The sequence below is a fragment of the Oncorhynchus keta genome, chromosome 28 (assembly GCF_023373465.1).
Source record: "Oncorhynchus keta strain PuntledgeMale-10-30-2019 chromosome 28, Oket_V2, whole genome shotgun sequence".
Lineage (NCBI taxonomy): Eukaryota > Metazoa > Chordata > Actinopteri > Salmoniformes > Salmonidae > Oncorhynchus > Oncorhynchus keta.
Genome location: NC_068448.1, coordinates 43,864,537 through 43,881,420, shown reverse-complemented (window position 1 = coordinate 43,881,420; position 16,884 = coordinate 43,864,537). Strand labels below are relative to the sequence as shown.

The window sequence follows — 16,884 nt, the reverse complement described above, 5'->3', positions numbered from 1 at the left end:
TAGAAATAATTATAACACAGAGTGCTGAAAGAAGCAGGGAGAGTTTGAGACATTGAGTGTGAAAGAGCTACAGTACAGAAACAGCATGTGTGTGAGAGTTGGGGACTGGGGAGTGAGATTAAAAGAGGGTGTTGGATGGGAGAAATTTCAAAATGTTCCCCATCCTCCTCCGCCTCCTCTCTTCTCCCGTGTTCAGTGTTTATTTAACACATAGGGGCGATGTTTACAGAGTCTAGGTTAAACACAGCCGGAGCCAATCACTTTTGTTAATAATAAATAACGTAAACTGCAATATGCCGCAAAGCATGCTGGGATGGCTGGTGTGCCAGGGACATTGTCCTGTATCTGGATCTGATCCACTAACAGACAGAGAGACAGCACCCACATTCACATTTACCCACTTCCCTGGTTGAGAAAGAGAGAGGGAAAGTTGAGAGAGAGACAGAGAGTGGAATAGTGTGTGTGGTTATTTAGAAAAGAAGATAAAACAGGGACGAATTCATCTGTACAGTAGAGGGAATGTGACAAGGACTCAGTTATCTTTTGTCTGAGGAGTAGAACCTTTAAGGAGGCTAAAACCTGTAGGGGGCTGCAATCAACACATCAATGGAGGAAGGAACTATAGTACTACATACTATAGAATTCTTTAGCAAACTGTAGTATACTCTAGAATACTTAAGCAATAAGGAATGAGAACCCGGGGATTATCGTGTGAATAACTTCCGAACAGAGGGCTGTTCTTAGGCCCGGCTGGGGAAGCAGCCCTAATAAGGGTGTTATTCATGATCATTCCTGGGTACGAGGGCCTTATTGCGTTTATAAAACATTTACCAACATTTTTTTTTAAATATAAACAATGTGATTTCATTAAAAACTTTATTTTAATGAGTAGATTGGTTTTATTTCATCCTTCTACCAGACGATATATTCCAGGCAAAAGCCAGTTGTTAGATCTGATATCCTGAAGCTTCTAGCGAAACAAGCTGGTCATCCATTCTCTTAGCATGGTTGCTATAGAGGTCGACCGATTATGATTTTTCAACGCCGATACCGATACCAATTATTGGAGGACCAAAAAACCCCAATACCGATTAATCGGACAATTTTTATTTATTTATTTGTAATAATGACAATTACAACAATACTGAATGAACACTTATTTTAACTTAAAATAATACATCAATAAAAATCAATTTAGCCTGAAATAAATAATGAAACATCAATTTGGTTTAAATAATGCAAAAGAAGAAAGTAAAAGTGCAATATGTGCCATGTAAAAAAGCTCAGAACATGAGCTCAGAACATGAGAACATATGAAAGCTGGTGGTTCCTTTCAACATGAGACTTCAATATTCCAAGGTAAGAAGTTTTAGGTTGCAGTTATAGTATTTATAGGACTATTTCTATCTATACCATTCGTATTTCATATACCTTTGACTATTGGATGTTCTTATAGGCACTTTAGTATTGCCAGTGTAACAGTATAGCTTCCGTCCCTCTCCTCACCCCTAACTGGGCTCGAACCAGGAACACATTCGCAACAGCTACCCTCGAAGCATTGTTACCCATCACTCCACAAAATCTGCGGCCCTTGCAGAGCAAGGGGAACAACTACTCCAAGTCTCAGAGCGGGTGACGTTTGAAACGCTATTATCACGCATCCCGCTAACTAGCTGGCCATTTAACATTGGTTACACCAGACTAATCTCGGGAGTTGATAGGCTTGAAGTCATAAACAGCTCAATGCTTGAAGCATTGCGAAGAGCTGCTCGAAAATCGCACAAAAATGCTGTTTGAATGAATGCTTACGAGCCTGCTGCTGCCTACCATCGCTCAGTCAGACTGCTCTATCAAATATCAAATCATAAACTTAGTTATAACATAATAACACACAGAAATACGAGCATTTGGTCATTAATATGGTCGAAAACGTACATTATTTCAGTGAAATAAGGAACCGTTCCGTATTTTATCTAACGGGTGGCATCCCGTCTAAATATTGCTGTTACATTGTACAACCTTCAATGTGCAGGTTTAAAAATATATACTTGTATTGATTTTAAGAAAGGCATTGATGTTTATGGTTAGGTACACGTTGGAGCAACGACAGTCCTTTTTCACAACTGCGCACCTCATTGATTATATGCAACGCAGGACACGCTAGATAAATATAATATAATAATAATAATAATAGATAAACTAGTAATAAGATAAACTAGTAATATCATCAACCATGTGTTGTTAACTAGTGATTATGATTGATTGTTTTGTAATGCTAGCTAGCAACTTACCTTGGTTTCTTACTGCATTCGCGTAACAGGCAGGCTCCTCGTGGAGTGCAATGAGAGGCAGGTGGTTAGAGCGTTGGACTAGTTAACTGTAAGGTTGCAAGATTGAATCCCCGAGCTGACAAGGTAAAAATCTGTCGTTCTGCCCCTGAACAAGGCAGTTAACCCACTGTTCCTAGGTGTCATTGAAAATAAGAACGTGTTCTTAACTGACTTGCCTAGTTAAATAAAGGTGTAAAACAAATAATAATAATTAAATCGGCCAAATCGGTGTCCAAAAATACAGATTTCCGATTGTTATGAAAACCTGAAATCAGCCCTAATTAAAAACCTGTTAAGCTTACCCCCTACTTTTTCGAACATTCTGTTAAAAATCGCTCAACATTTCAGCGTCCTGCTTCTCATGCCAGGAATATAGTATATGCATATGATTAGTATGTGTGGATAGAAAACACTCTGACGTTTCTAAAACTGGTTAAATCACGGCTGTGACTATAACAGAACGTGCGTTTCATCGAAAAGCGCAAGAAAATCTGATCACTGAAAACTGGAAAATATATCAATGCACCACTTGCATGTATTGTTGAATGGAAACCAAATTACATGGGGCTTAGATTGCAATTCCTACAGATTCCACACGATGTCGCCAGTCTTGTCATTTGCCTTGGCTTTGTTTCTTGGTCAAACGAGTAAGAGACAGCCCATTTCTTCCGGTCTCCGACAGGATATTTTGGATGAGAAATATCCGGACATGATTTCAAGACGTGGAGCTATTGAATACACATCGATCAATTTGATAGATTATTAACGTTTACTAATACCTAAAGTTGCATTACAAAAGTATTTCGAAGTGTTTTGTGAAAGTTTATCGTCAACTTTTTTAATTTTAAAAAATGACGTTGCGTTTTAAAACGCTGTTTTTTCCTTGATCACACAGTCTTCATAGATCGATATCTAGGGTATATATGGACCGATTTAATCGAAAAAAAAAGACCCAATAGTGATGTTTATGGGACATCTAGGAGTGCCAACAAAGAAGATCGTCAAAGGTAATGAATGTTTTATATTTTATTTCTGCGTTTTGTGTAGCGCCGGCTATGCAAATTATTTTGTTTACGTCCCCTTCGGGTCTTTCGGGGTGTTGCATGCTATCAGATAATAGCTTCTCATGCTTTTGCCGAAAAGCATTTTAAAAATCTGACTTGTTGGCTGGATTCACAACGAGTGTAGCTTTAATTCAGTACCCTGCATGTGTGTTTTAATGAACGTTTGAGTTTTAATGAGTGCTATTAGCATTTAGCGTAGCGCATTTGCATTTCCAGATGGCTAGATGGGACGTCTGCGTGTCGGGTGTGCTTAAGAAGTTAATCGGCCATTCCAATTAATCGGTTGATCTCTAGTTGCTATCCAAAGTTCTAAGCAAAAAAGGTTGGTTTGGAGGTTAGCTACTTCTCCTTTGCTAGCTAGCCAACTAACAATCACATCAAGCAGTTGAAATGACAGCAAACTATGTGCATTTTCATTTGTTTTGCCTTTATTTCTATTGCCATTTCTTTGGATATATCCATTGTAATGATCCTGATAAATGAATTTGGCTGGCTCAAAGAAGCTGTCAGTCTCGTCACGTTCATTCACTCTATGGTTTGGGGTAGCAGTTAGCCTAGTGGTTAGAGCATTGGACTAGTAAGAGTTGCAAGATTGAATCCCTGAGCTGACAAGGTAAAAATCTGCTGTTCTACCCCTGAACAAGGCGCACTGTTCCTTGGTGTCACTGAAAATAAGATTTTGTTCTTAACTAACTTGCCTAGTCAAATAAAGGTAAAATAAATAAAAAATATGGCAAAGTGGAGATTGCAACAAAAAAAAACAGCAACACTGTTGCACATGGTCAGAGAGGCAGGCAGCAATGTTTAAACACATCCCAACTGTTGCAAACCAAATGCTAGCCTAGTAGCATGGGGAAATAATGTCTAGACACTTTTTTTCCGGGGGAGATTAAGTTTATGAATTGCCTGGCTGGGCTGTGGGACAGTGGATGCACATTGATAAATCAAATGGAACTGTTACAGGGGAATGGAAACACTTTGGGCAGTAGAGGTGTAATTCAATCCACTAATACTAAACATGTACATTTAACATAGAAACATCTCTATTTTTAAGACTTTAATCTTGAACAACATTTATTAGAGGTATAGGTAGGCCATCTTGAATTGCCAAAGCATTGATGCCAATGCGTCATCGGCAGGGTTGATCATTAATAATATGCATGTCAGACAGCTCGGTGTATTCAGCATGTCAATACCTCTCATTAATAAAAGTAGTGATGAAGTCAATCTCTCCTCCACTTTCAGCCAGGAGAGATTGACTTCATCACTACTTTTATTTATGAGAGGTATTGACATGCTGAATACACCGAGCTGTCAGTGGACATCATTTAAATTTACATTTAAGTCATTTAGCAGACGCTCTTATCCAGAGCGACTTACAAATTGGTGCATACACCTTAGGACATCCAGTAGTCTAAACTACTGGCACACAGCTCAGACACTCATACATGCCACAAGAGGTCTCTTCACAGATCCCAAGTCCAGAACAGACTATGGGAGGCACACAGTACTATATAGAGCCATGACTACATGGAACTCTATTCCACATCAAGTAACTGACGCAAGCAGTAAAATTAGATTTTAAAAAACAGATAAAAATCACCTGATGGAACAGCGGGGACTGTGAAGCAACACAAACATTGGCACAGACACATGCATGCACACACGCGCACGATAACCAACGCACTATACATACACATGGATTTAGTAATGTAGATGTGTGGTTGTGGTGGAGTAGGGGCCTGAGTGCACACAGTGTGTTGTGAATGTAGTGTAATATTTAAAAATGGTATAAACTGACTTAAGAGTAATGGGGATCGGTAATAAAAACAAACACAAATACAGTGGTAGGCTTGATTACCAACAATGACATGACGGCCTACAGAGAAGGAGGTGAGGACCCTTGGAGTGTGGTGTCAGGAAAATAACCTCTCACTCAATGTCAACAAAACTAAGGAGATGATTGTGGACTTCAGGAAACAGCAGAGGGAGCAGCCCCCCATCCACAACGACGGGACAGTAGTGGAGAAGGTGGAAAGTTTTAAGTTTCTCTGCATACACATCACGGACCAACTGAAAGGGTCCACCCACAAAGACAGCGTGGTGAAGAAGGCGCAACAGCTGAAGAAATGTGGCTTGTCCCCGAAAACACTCACAAACTTTTACAGATGCACAACCGAGAGCATCCTGTCGGGCTGTATCACCGCCTGGTACAGCAACTGCTCCGCTCACAACCGCAAGGCTTTTCAGAGGGTAGTGCCGTCTGCACAACGCATCACCTACGGCATCCGATGTCACAGGAAGGCCAAAAAGATAATCAAGGACAACAACCACCCGAGCCACTGCCTGTTCACCCCACTAACATCCAGAAGGCGAGGTCAGTACAGGTGCATCAGAGCTGAGACCGAGAGACTTAAAAACAGCTTCTATCTCAAGGCCATCAGACTGTTAAACAGCCATTACTAACAAAGAGTGGCTTCTGCCAAGCATACAGACTCAAATCTCTGGCCACTTTAATACATTTAATAAATTGATTTCATAAAGGTATCACCAGTCACTTTAAATAACAGCACTTTAATCATGTCTACATATCCTACATTACTAATCTCATATGTATATACTGTATTCTATATCATCTACTGCATCTTGCCTATGCCACACGGCCATCGCTCATCCATATATTTATATGTACATATTCTTATTCATCCCTTTACATTTGAGTGTATAAGGTAGTCGTTGTGAATTTGTTTGATTACTTGTTAGATATTACTGCACTGTCCGAACTTGAAGCACAAGCATTTCGCTACACTCGCATTAACATCTGCTAACCATGTGGATGTGACCCATAAAATTTGATATGATTTGATAGCAACCATTTTTGTTAGAACGGATAACCAGTCTTTTTCCATAGCAACTCTGCAAAAATAATTAACGTCTGTAGCAACATGACCAAAATAACTAACGACCAGATGTCTGTCCGGACTATGAAATTGTATGAATTTACTTTATTAAAATAAAGTTTTTTTATGAAAATGTGTCATTAATTATTGCTCGCCATTGGGCTGAACAAGGCCATTTACATATGACTGCCTCTTGTGCCTTACTGCTTAAATATACAACGGGGGGAGATCTGGGGGAGAGAGGTCTGGCAAAGAGAATGTCTGGAGGTCTGAGAGAGGGAGAGAGAGATATGTAGGATGGAGAGAACTGTAGGAGAAAGAAGACAGACTGGCGGAAGGCAGCCGGGAGGAGAGCCAATCGATCCGTCCCCAGAGACCACCAACAAACACACTCTCTACAGTTCACCACCCCAACAACCTTTGTTATTGTCCAATCAACACCATCACTCTCGCTCCATCTTTCTCTCCATCCATCTCTCTCTGACTGTCTCCCATTTTGTACATATCTTTCTAAGACCTACAGTATATCGTTTCATCTCTATGACTATGCAAAGATTTTGTTTTCTAATATTATGTTATGGTTCTCCAACTCTTTGTGGTTTAGTGTGCACTTTGACCCAATGATTGACACTCTTAAAGGCAAAATGACCAAGATATTTTAAAATAAACCAATGCAAAAGACCTTAATAGGTAAAGGACATTGCATTTAACTGTTAAGTCAGTGGCTGTCTGGGTACCTGTGGCAAATGTGTGATCACACCACTGTAGTTAACTCTCTACACAAGTAACACAACTCTATATTAATAGACTGAGAACAAATGTCTCACACGTACAATGACATGCGCATACACACACAAACTCAGCAAAAAAAGAAACGTCCCTTTTTCAGGACACTGTTTTTCATAGATAATTTGTAAAAATCCAAATAACTTCACAGATCTTGATTGTAAAGGGTTAAACACTGTTTCCCATGCTTGTTTGATGAATCATAAACAATTAATGAACATGCACATGTGGAACGGTCGTTAAGACACTAACAGCTTACAGACGGTAGGCAATTAAGGTCACAGTTATGAACTCTTAGGACACTAAAGAGGCCTTTCTACTGACTCTGAAAAACACCAAAAGAAAGATGCCCAGGGTCCCTGCTCATCTGCGTGAACGTACCTTAGGCATGCTGCAAGGAGGCATGAGGACTGCAGATGTGGCCAGGGCAATAAATTGCAATGTCCGTACTGTGAGACGCCTAAGACAGGGCTAGAGGGAGACAGGACGGACAGCTGATCGCCCTCGCAGTGGCAGACCATGTGTAACAACACCTGCACAGGATCGGTACATCCGAACATCACACCTGCGGGACAGGTACAGGATGGCAACAACAACTGCCCGAGTTAGACCAGGAACGCACAATCCCTCCATCAGTGCTCAGACTGTCTGCAATAGGCTGAGAGAGGCTGGACTGAGGGCTAGTAGGCCTGTTGTAAGGCAGGTCCTCACCAGAAATCACTGGCAACAACGTTGCCTATGGGCACAAACCCACCGTTGCTGGACCAGACAGGACTGGCAAAAAGTTATCTTCAATGACGAGTCGCGGTTTTGCCTCACCAGGGGTGATGGTCGGATTTGCGTTTATCGTCGAAGGAATGAGTGTTACATCGAGGCCTGTACTCTGGAGCAGGATCGATTTGGAGGTGGAGGGTCCGTTATGGTCTGGGGCAGTGTGTCACAGTACAGTAGACTGAGCTTGTTGTCATTGCAGGCAATCTCAACGCTGTGCGTTACAGGGAAGACGTCCTCCTCCCTCATGTGGTACCCTTCCTGCAGGCTCATCCTGACATGACCCTCCAGCATGACAATGCCACCAGCCATACTGCTCGTTCTGTGCGTGATTTCCTGCAAGACAGGAATGTCAGTGTTCTGCCATGGCCATCGAAGAGCCCGGATCTCAATCCCATTGAGCACATCTGGGACCTGTTGGATTGGAGGGTGAGGGCTAGGGCCATTCCCCCCAGAAATGTCCGGGAACTTGCAGGTACCTTGGTGGAAGAGTGGGGTAACATCTCACAGCAAGAACTGGCAAATCTGGTGCAGTCCATGAGGAGGAGATGCACTGCAGTACTTAATGCAGCTGGTGGCCACACCAGATACTGACTGTTACTTTTGATTTTGATCCCCCCTTTGTTCAGGGACACATTACTCAATTTCTGTTAGTCACATGTCTGTGGGACTTCAGTTTATGTCTCAGTTGTTGAATCTTGTTATGTTCATACAAATATTTACACATGTTAAGTTTGCTGAAAATAAACGCAGTTGACATTGAGAGGACATTTCTTTTTTTGCTGAGTTTACATACTCACTCTTGCTCTCTCTCTCCCACTCCCTCCCTCCCTCTCGCTCCCTCTCCCTTTCCCTCTCCTATCTAGTCATCTCATTCCAGAGGACAGGCGATCCTGAGGCCAGGCGATTCTCTCCTAGATCCTGTCTGCAGACAGACTCTCCTCCAGTCTAATCATATTCCTCACCATGAGGGATTCACATGGAGAAGAGCATGAGAACACGAGTCTTTATACACACACCATGTATCAGCCTCAGCCTCTGACTCCCCTCTATAATTAATTGTGATCATTATTATCACCCCTGTTCACTGGCTTCATAATCTTCAGCAGAACACATCAGAAACTAACTCCTCTCTACAAGTATCAGTTACTGGCCTCTCATGATCACCATCTTCATCACAATTGTCATATCTCAGTCTATAACTCCACTCAACATCCTGCCCCCCAGTACATGTCATATAAACATCCTCATCTCAAACATCCTCCTCCTCCCTCCATTCAATACAACTATTTCCCTGTAGCCTAATAATCATCATCAGACAAAACACATATGATAAATGAGGAGGGGACATTACAACAAAGAACATATTAATGTCTTGGCAGGGGCGGACTGGGACAAGAATTCGGCTCTGGCATTTTATCCACACCAGCCACATCACTGAGTGTGCCGTGACACAATACTCCATTATAGCAAAGTGAAAACTTTCAAATTTATAGAAAATTAAATACAGAACTCTCTCGTTTACATATGTATTCACATAAATATTCACACCCCTGAGTCAATACTTTGTAGAACCACCTTTGGCGGCGATTACAGCTATGAGTCGTCTTGGGTATGTATGTCTGTATCAGCTTTGCACATCTGGATTTGTGGATTTGCTCCCATCTGCTTCCTTGCAGATTTTCTCAAGCTCTGTTAAGTTAGATGGGGAGCGGCAGTGAACAGCAATCTTAAAGTCTTGTCACAGATTTTCAATGGGACTCAAGTCTGGGCTTTGGCTGGGCAACTCAAGGACTTTCACATTCTTGTTCTGAAGCCATTCAAGTGTTGCTTTGGCTGTATGCTTGGGGTCATTGACCTGTTGGAAAGTAACTCTTTGGCCCAGTCTAAGGTCGTTTGCACTCTGAAGCAGGTCCTCATCAAGGATGTACCTGTATTTAGCTGCATTCATTGTTCCCTCTAACCTTGCCAGTCACCCGGTCCCTGTCACTGAAAAGCATCCCAATAGCATAATGCTGCCACCACCATGCTTCACGGTAAGGATGGTATTAGATGGGAGATGAGCTGTGCCTTAATTTTCTCCAGACATATAATTGTCATCTCATCAGACCACAGAATATTTTGCCGTATGATCTCAGAGTCTTTCACATCCCGTTTTTGCAAACTCCAGGTGTGCTGTCATGTGTTTTTTCTCTCAGGACTGGCTTCTGTCTGGCCACTCTCCCATAAAGCCCAGATTGGTGAAGTGCTGTAGAGATTATTGTCCTTCTGGCAGGTTCTTCTCGGCCAAGGAACTCTGTAGTTCTGTCAGACTGGTCATTGGGTTCTTGGTCACCTCCCTGACCAACGCCCGGTTGCTCAGTTTGGTTGGATGGTCAGCTCAAGGCAGTCTGGGTAGTTCTATATTTTTTTCAATTTCCCAATGATGGAGACCACTGTGCTCTTGGAAACTTTCAACACCAGAAATGATTTTATACCTATCCCCAGATATATGCCTCATCACAACAGCCCAGAGATCTATGGATAGTTCCTTGGACTTTTTAGTATAGTTTCTGCTCTGACATGCACTGTCAACTGTGGGACCTTATAGAGACAGTAGTGTTTATTTCTAAATCATGTCCAAACAACTAAATTGGCCACAGGTGGACTCAAATCAAGGATGATCAAAGGATATTGGATGCACCTGAGATCAATTTGGAGTGTCATAGTAAAGGGGTGGGAATACTTATGTAAATAAGGTATTTCTGTTGTTGTTGTTTTTAACATTTGCAAAAATGTCTAAAAACCTGTTTTCGCTTTGTCATTATGAGGTATTGTGTGTAGATTGATGAAATGGAAAAAAATATTGAATCCATTTTAGAATAAGGCAGTAATGTAACAAAATGTGGAAAATGGGAAGGTCTGAATACTTTCTGAAAGCACTGTATAACACAGAATCTTCGCCTACCTAGTAATTTTACGATCACCTAAATTTGGTAGCCTATGCTGTTGTATTCATTTTCTGGACATGGGCATGGTTGCTCATGCGGTGGTTACAATGTATCACTGGTCAAATGTTCTCATAAAAGGTTGTGGTATCAAAAGAGTTTGGTACAGGGATAGACATCACTTTTATATGCAAATCTCATTGGATACATATTTTGATTATTGAGATATCGGCCTCAATTTAACTTCAGAGTTGCTTTTTCTTCTGAGGGCTAATCTGGGCCATTTTCGGGGACAGCTCCAGCCGGGCACAGGCCACCAAAATCGGGGACTGTCCCCGGAAATCGGGGACTGTCTCCGGATGTCTGGTCACCCTAGTCAAAATAGCACTCCAGAATCTCCTTTTTTCCCCATAGAGATGAATTACATACATTGTTATGTGCACTAACTAATGTTGGCTAATTGATTTTCATCACCTGAGGAAGTGGAAACTCAACACAAATGAACTAGATCTCCAACTCTAAATATAATACCCACTGCTAGTAGCCATGTATTCATCCAATAGTAAATGTAATGTCCTAACAAACTTTGCAGTTGCAAGCACGAGATCTATCGGCCTATGCCCTTGCTGGTGTGCATATCTCAAACCCATATCAAATATCTCGGTTGTAAAATAGCTGCTATTGAGCTGAAAATTGAAAGTTTTCTGTACCTACAGAAAACTGAGACCCATCTCTCTTCGACAGCGACAAGGGACAAAGCTTCGAAAGCATTTTCCCCCAATTGCATTTTGAAATGTCATGGGGGAGATGAGAGTGGCTTGCCCATCACAGCAGCAGGCCCTATCTAGGGCACAGGCACAGCGGCAGGGTAGACACTTTTATTACAGGGATCATGAGGATAATACACTTTACTGTTTGACCAAACCATGGTTTTAGGACGTTTTGAATGAGATGATGATGTAGAATGTGCTCTTTCTGCATGTACAGGCACCCTTTCCGTTTTTTACGATCCATGATCTTGGATGTCGATCTGATCACGAGTCGGGGGAGGTCTCTTTGCTGATACCGCATTTGACTTTGAATGTGTATTTGCGTTACCTCAGCTCAGAAAACCCATATTGGTAAGTGCCAGCTGTTGCCCAATGATCAGCCAAAGGCTCATTATAGATTAGTATGGCCATGTCACCTTTATATATTTTTGTGTGTGAATTTCGACCAGCCCACCAAACAAGAAAATTGTGTAGCCCATCTGGCATTTGCCAGAATTGCCAGATGGCCAATCCACCCGTGTCTAGAGAGCTGAGCTGTGTGTGTGTGTGTGTGTGTGCGTGTGTGTGCGTGTGCGTGTGTGTGTGTGTGTGTGTGTGTGTGTGTGTGTGTGTGTGTGTGTGTGTGTGTGTGTGTGTGTGTGTGTGTGTATGTGTGTGTGTCTAAGAGAAAGGCTGAGAGAAGCATATGCCTTATAATGCGTGGCACAGGGGCAATGGTGAAGTCAGAGCTGCTGCCACTTGGGGTTTGGTAACGATTTTCCCTCTTCTCCCCAAGGACCTTGACGTTTTTTGTGATGTGTGTGTGTGACATTTGATTGAAAGGTAAATGTCCTGTTATGTAGGCCTATGAATAATGATAATCCGTTTGTTGAAGTTTGTCTTTCTGGCCCGTATAAACTGCATTCGTTAGACTTGAATCGGGGAACAATAGAAAGGACAAGTTTGCCCCATAAATTTGCGCCATAAAGGAGATCGTTTTTGCTACATGTAGCCTCCCCTGTTGTAACTTTGTGGCACGATACTGCCACTAGAAATGGATACTTCAAGACAAACCTCCCAAAACAAGAAACAGAACCATTCAGAGCTGTAAAATGTGTAGCCTAAGCGTTAGCTTACCAGTTGTTGCTGAAACCCCCTGCATCTTGCCTACAGTTGTTGTCCTGCTTGGCTGAATCCCCCCTCTCCGACGCTAGGCTCACAGGAGATTGGAAACAGTGCACAGGCGAACTATCGTTACAGTCAACTCAAACGAAGGAGTGTCCCGACTTCAGAGTCCTCTGCGTTTTCCCTTCTCTTGGCAAAAATCTCTAGCCTCCGCGGCAGGGCATAACGGGCATGTAGGGTTTCTTTCACGGATATAAGAGGGTGTCCAATGAGCGCGTTTGATGCATTGGAGCACTGATCCATTCACTCCTCCCGGCTCTGTCCTCCTTATAGCAAAACTATTCTTCTCTATGCGTTGAGTGCGCTCAACTCCGCCACTGGAGAAAGGAGTTGCGAGTTCACGCTGATGCGCGGTCACGACAACCATGGTCATTCATTGAGGACAGTAGAATAAAGTAAACCATGGGACTATTATGTTTGTATACGTTGTTGTTTATTGCATGTCTTTTTCTTAGTTATTTTACACAATAACCTACAAAATGTTTATGTTTTCTCAATTACATCAAATTCAGCATTTAAACTGGTGCAAGTTTAAGTCTGTTCCACCTGAGCACGTCAGAGAACACCATGATGACACACCAAATGTGGTTGATGGATCCCTTTTGTCTTCTTCTAATGCCTCTAAAGGGGAAAGTAATTCAACAGTAACGTTAATGAGTTGGGTAATCCAAAAGTTACCTTACTGATTACAGTTTTGGACAGACAATTAGTAAGTGATTACATTTATAAAGTAACCTACCCAACCCTGAACCTATTACCATAGGCTTTTACCATATTATAACCCCAAATCAAATATTTCCAATGATTATGTATTTGAGTCCGTAAACAGTGCTTCAAAATATGTTTAAACAAACTATCACGTCAGTCTCATGGACTGTCAGTTCCCACCCAGCCTCATCCTTCTACCAAACAAAGTGGCAGGATCAGGCCTTGGAAAACACAAATTGTTTTACCTTTAATATTGACCATTTAGCAGGGTCATTATAACAGAACATATGTTGAAATGAGCACCACTGTAGGCCTAAATCGATGCCCCATTTGACCCTTTGTATAAGGGTCGCTGGGTGCTGCCATCACTGCATTAATGGTTATCATTGGGCTTGGCGTCCTCCTTGGTCCTTTGACTACAAAACACAAATATTAACTGGCATTTCTATGTCACTGCTCAGGCCCTCTCCCTCCCATAGATGAGCAGTGTTGATTCATCTTGAATTCCCAGCACGCTGAATAAACCTTGTCAGCTGTCCCTGTGAGTTAGTTTTCAGAGGAACAAGGAATTGATTGAGGCAGAGAGCAAAATTGCTTGCTTAAATATGAAATACTTTGCTATTTCTGTATCATAACCAACTGTTAATTCGCCCCTCAGAATAAAAATGCAAAGTTTGAGGTGACGGTATGACTCCCTGAGTTATAATTAAGTTTAATGTCTAATGCCAAGTTAAATAAAGGTTCAATATAATTTTTTTAATAATGTCAACGAACATGTGATATTGTGTAGAGCTACTGTCTGTAGCCACCCTCTGCCATCAATAACCATATGATTGTAAAGTATGTTTGTGGCATGTTGTAATGCTATCTAATTTGAATAGACATATCAAGGCCTACTGTTTGGCTAACTGTGTTACCATTTTGAGCCAATCATGTGGGTAATGGTCGACTGTGGTAGGTCCTTCTCTCTCCTGTCTCTCTCTCCCTCCCTCTCGCTCCCTCTGAGTTAACCCATGTCAATTTAGCTATGCGCAATTAACCCCTTTTGTGCCTCGTTTTGTAGTTGCACGCTCCTCATCTGCCCTTGATCAACACAGCCAAAGTGTTGGAGTCTGCAGTGACATGCCCACTGGCTGGCTGGCTGGCTGCCATTCACTTGTTCATTCACTGACACTCTGCAGTCTGTGATAGTCTGTGTCCGGCTACTGTAGCTAGCCATAGCAGGCACTAAGGACAAGCACAGAAAAAAGTTGTAGGCTACATTATTGTAGGCTGCAGGTAGCCTAGCGGTTAAGGCATTGGGTTAGTAAACAAATATTTTCTGGTTCAAATACCCAAGGTGAAATGTCTGTTTTATATGCCCTTGTAATACAAAATGAGTATGGCACTTAACAGTGTTGTGTTCGAGACCATCTAAAGGGAGACTGGAGCAAATCGAGTCCTCCTGTAGCTCAGTTGGTAGAGCATGGCGCTTGTAACGCCAGGGTAGTGGGTTCGATTCCCGGGACCACCCATACGTAGAATGTATGCACACATGACTGTAAGTCGCTTTGGATAAAAGCGTCTGCTAAATGGCATATATAAGACCAAGACCAGAGGAGGGGTGAGACCTGGAGGGGTCAAAACCGAGACCAGAAAAATGCGAGTTCAATTCTAGACCACGATTAACATTTTGTCAAATCGCCACCATAATAAGAGTTCAAAATGTCCAGTATTTCTATGTTCATATTTCAGAAGGACATATGGATTCTTTAGACATTTAGAATGGTGAAACAATGCGTGCTGAGGGAAAATAGAGCCACTCTACAAATGATTACTAACCCCAACATAGTGGGGAACAAGGAGGGCCTTCTACCCCTTCAGAGAAGGGCTAAGGATTTATAAAATAATTATAATAAAAATTATAATTATAATTACATTATTATTTTCAATGATGTTCTGATTTAATCGCTTCAGTTTTGTTGGAAAGGAAAGGGTTAACATTGAAGCGAAAGAAGATCCAATCAGGATTGTTATTTTGTGCTATCTAGGGAGATAAATCTAGCTAGCCAAGTCAGCCATTGGCTAAGCCTTCAGAAGCTAGATAGAAGGTGCTGTTCTATCTGCTGTTCAACTGTACGAGAGCAACATTTTGGAGTGACAGTGGAATCAACTAGCTGGGACCATTTTGACAAAAAACGTATGGAAGCTTCTGCCTTCTCAAAAGCCAAAAAAGGTCACTGCGAAATAGCAAGCATTCATTTTCTGACGGTCTAGCTAGCTATTTTTTGTTATAGGCTAGTTTGCTGCGGCTGCAGCAGGTATTATCAAAGAGGATGTTGTTGCTTGTTTGTTATCTTCTCCCTTTTCAAGAATAACTTTCAACAAGAAGTTACGTTTCAAATTATCATCTGGTGAGTGGAACTGTGTTGTGTATTGCAGCGCCTTCGCTGTTGTTGGCCATCTCGTTGAAAATAACTGATGTGTGAAACATTGTTGCATTTAATCTTTAGGTCGTCAGTTACTTTGTGTGCTAAACGTGAAAGGTTTTTTGCCATGGGAAGCAATTGCTGTACATTTTTATTTGGAATGCTTAGCCTAATGGTTGTGTTTTTGTATTCTTATGATTGGGACCTACTGGCTAATGTCCAAGTGAATGGACTGCCTAACCTTTAACATCATTCTGTGTGTGACTGCTGTTTTTCCATCGGCACTATGCAGTGGTGTACTGGAGCCTGGAGAAGTGTGTATACTCATATTTTGCTAAACAAATCCCAAACGGCTTGCCCAGCAAAGGAAAGGCACCCAATGTGAAAAAGCCTATGTTTTTTATGGCAAAACAAATACGTTTCAGATTTGCACTCTCTAAATCACATATTGTGGAGGTCTGAGGACTATTGTTGTAATAATAATGTATAATGTATAATTATAACAACATCCTCTAATCGCCTGGGGGCTCCCACAGTCAAAGCCACAGATCAGTGCTAAATAGAACCAGTTACTGAAAGAGAGAGAGATACACACATTTAATTCCACGGGGACGGAGGGTGAGACAGGGATGCAGTTTAAGCCCCACACTCTTCAACATATATCAATGAATTGGCGAAGGCACTAGAACAGTCTGCAGCACCCGGCCTCACCCTATTAGAATCTTAAGTCAAATGTCTACTGTTTGCTGATGATCTGATGCTTCTGTCCCCAACCACGGAGGGCCTACAGTGGCACCTAGATCTTCGGCACAGATTCTGTCAGACCTGGGCCCTGACAGTAAATCTCAGTAAGACAAAAATAATGGTGTTCCAAAAAAGGTCCAGTTCCCAGGAACACAAATACAAATTCCGTCTAGACACCGTTGCCCTAGAGCACACAAAAAAACGATATATACCTCGGCTTAAACATCAGCGCCACAGGTAACTTCCACAAAGCTGTGAACGATCTGAGAAACAAGGCAAGAAGGGCCTTCTATGCCATCAAAGGAACATAAA

General features: G+C 41.9%; 1 protein-coding gene across 2 annotated transcripts in view; it reads right to left on the bottom strand.

Annotated features, from left to right (window-relative positions):
* Positions 1-13,010, bottom strand: part of LOC118361413 (FYVE, RhoGEF and PH domain-containing protein 3-like) — a 93,452-nt gene extending 80,442 nt beyond the window's left edge. The window contains exon 1 of one of the 2 annotated variants that reach the window (XM_035741322.2): positions 12,665-13,010. In XM_035741322.2, the coding sequence (XP_035597215.1) occupies positions 12,665-12,689 (25 nt within the window). In that variant the 5' untranslated portion in view covers positions 12,690-13,010. The remainder of the gene's footprint in view (positions 1-12,664) is intronic. The other variant, XM_035741321.2, reaches the window with a different exon arrangement.
* Between the last annotated feature and the right edge of the window lie 3,874 nt (positions 13,011-16,884).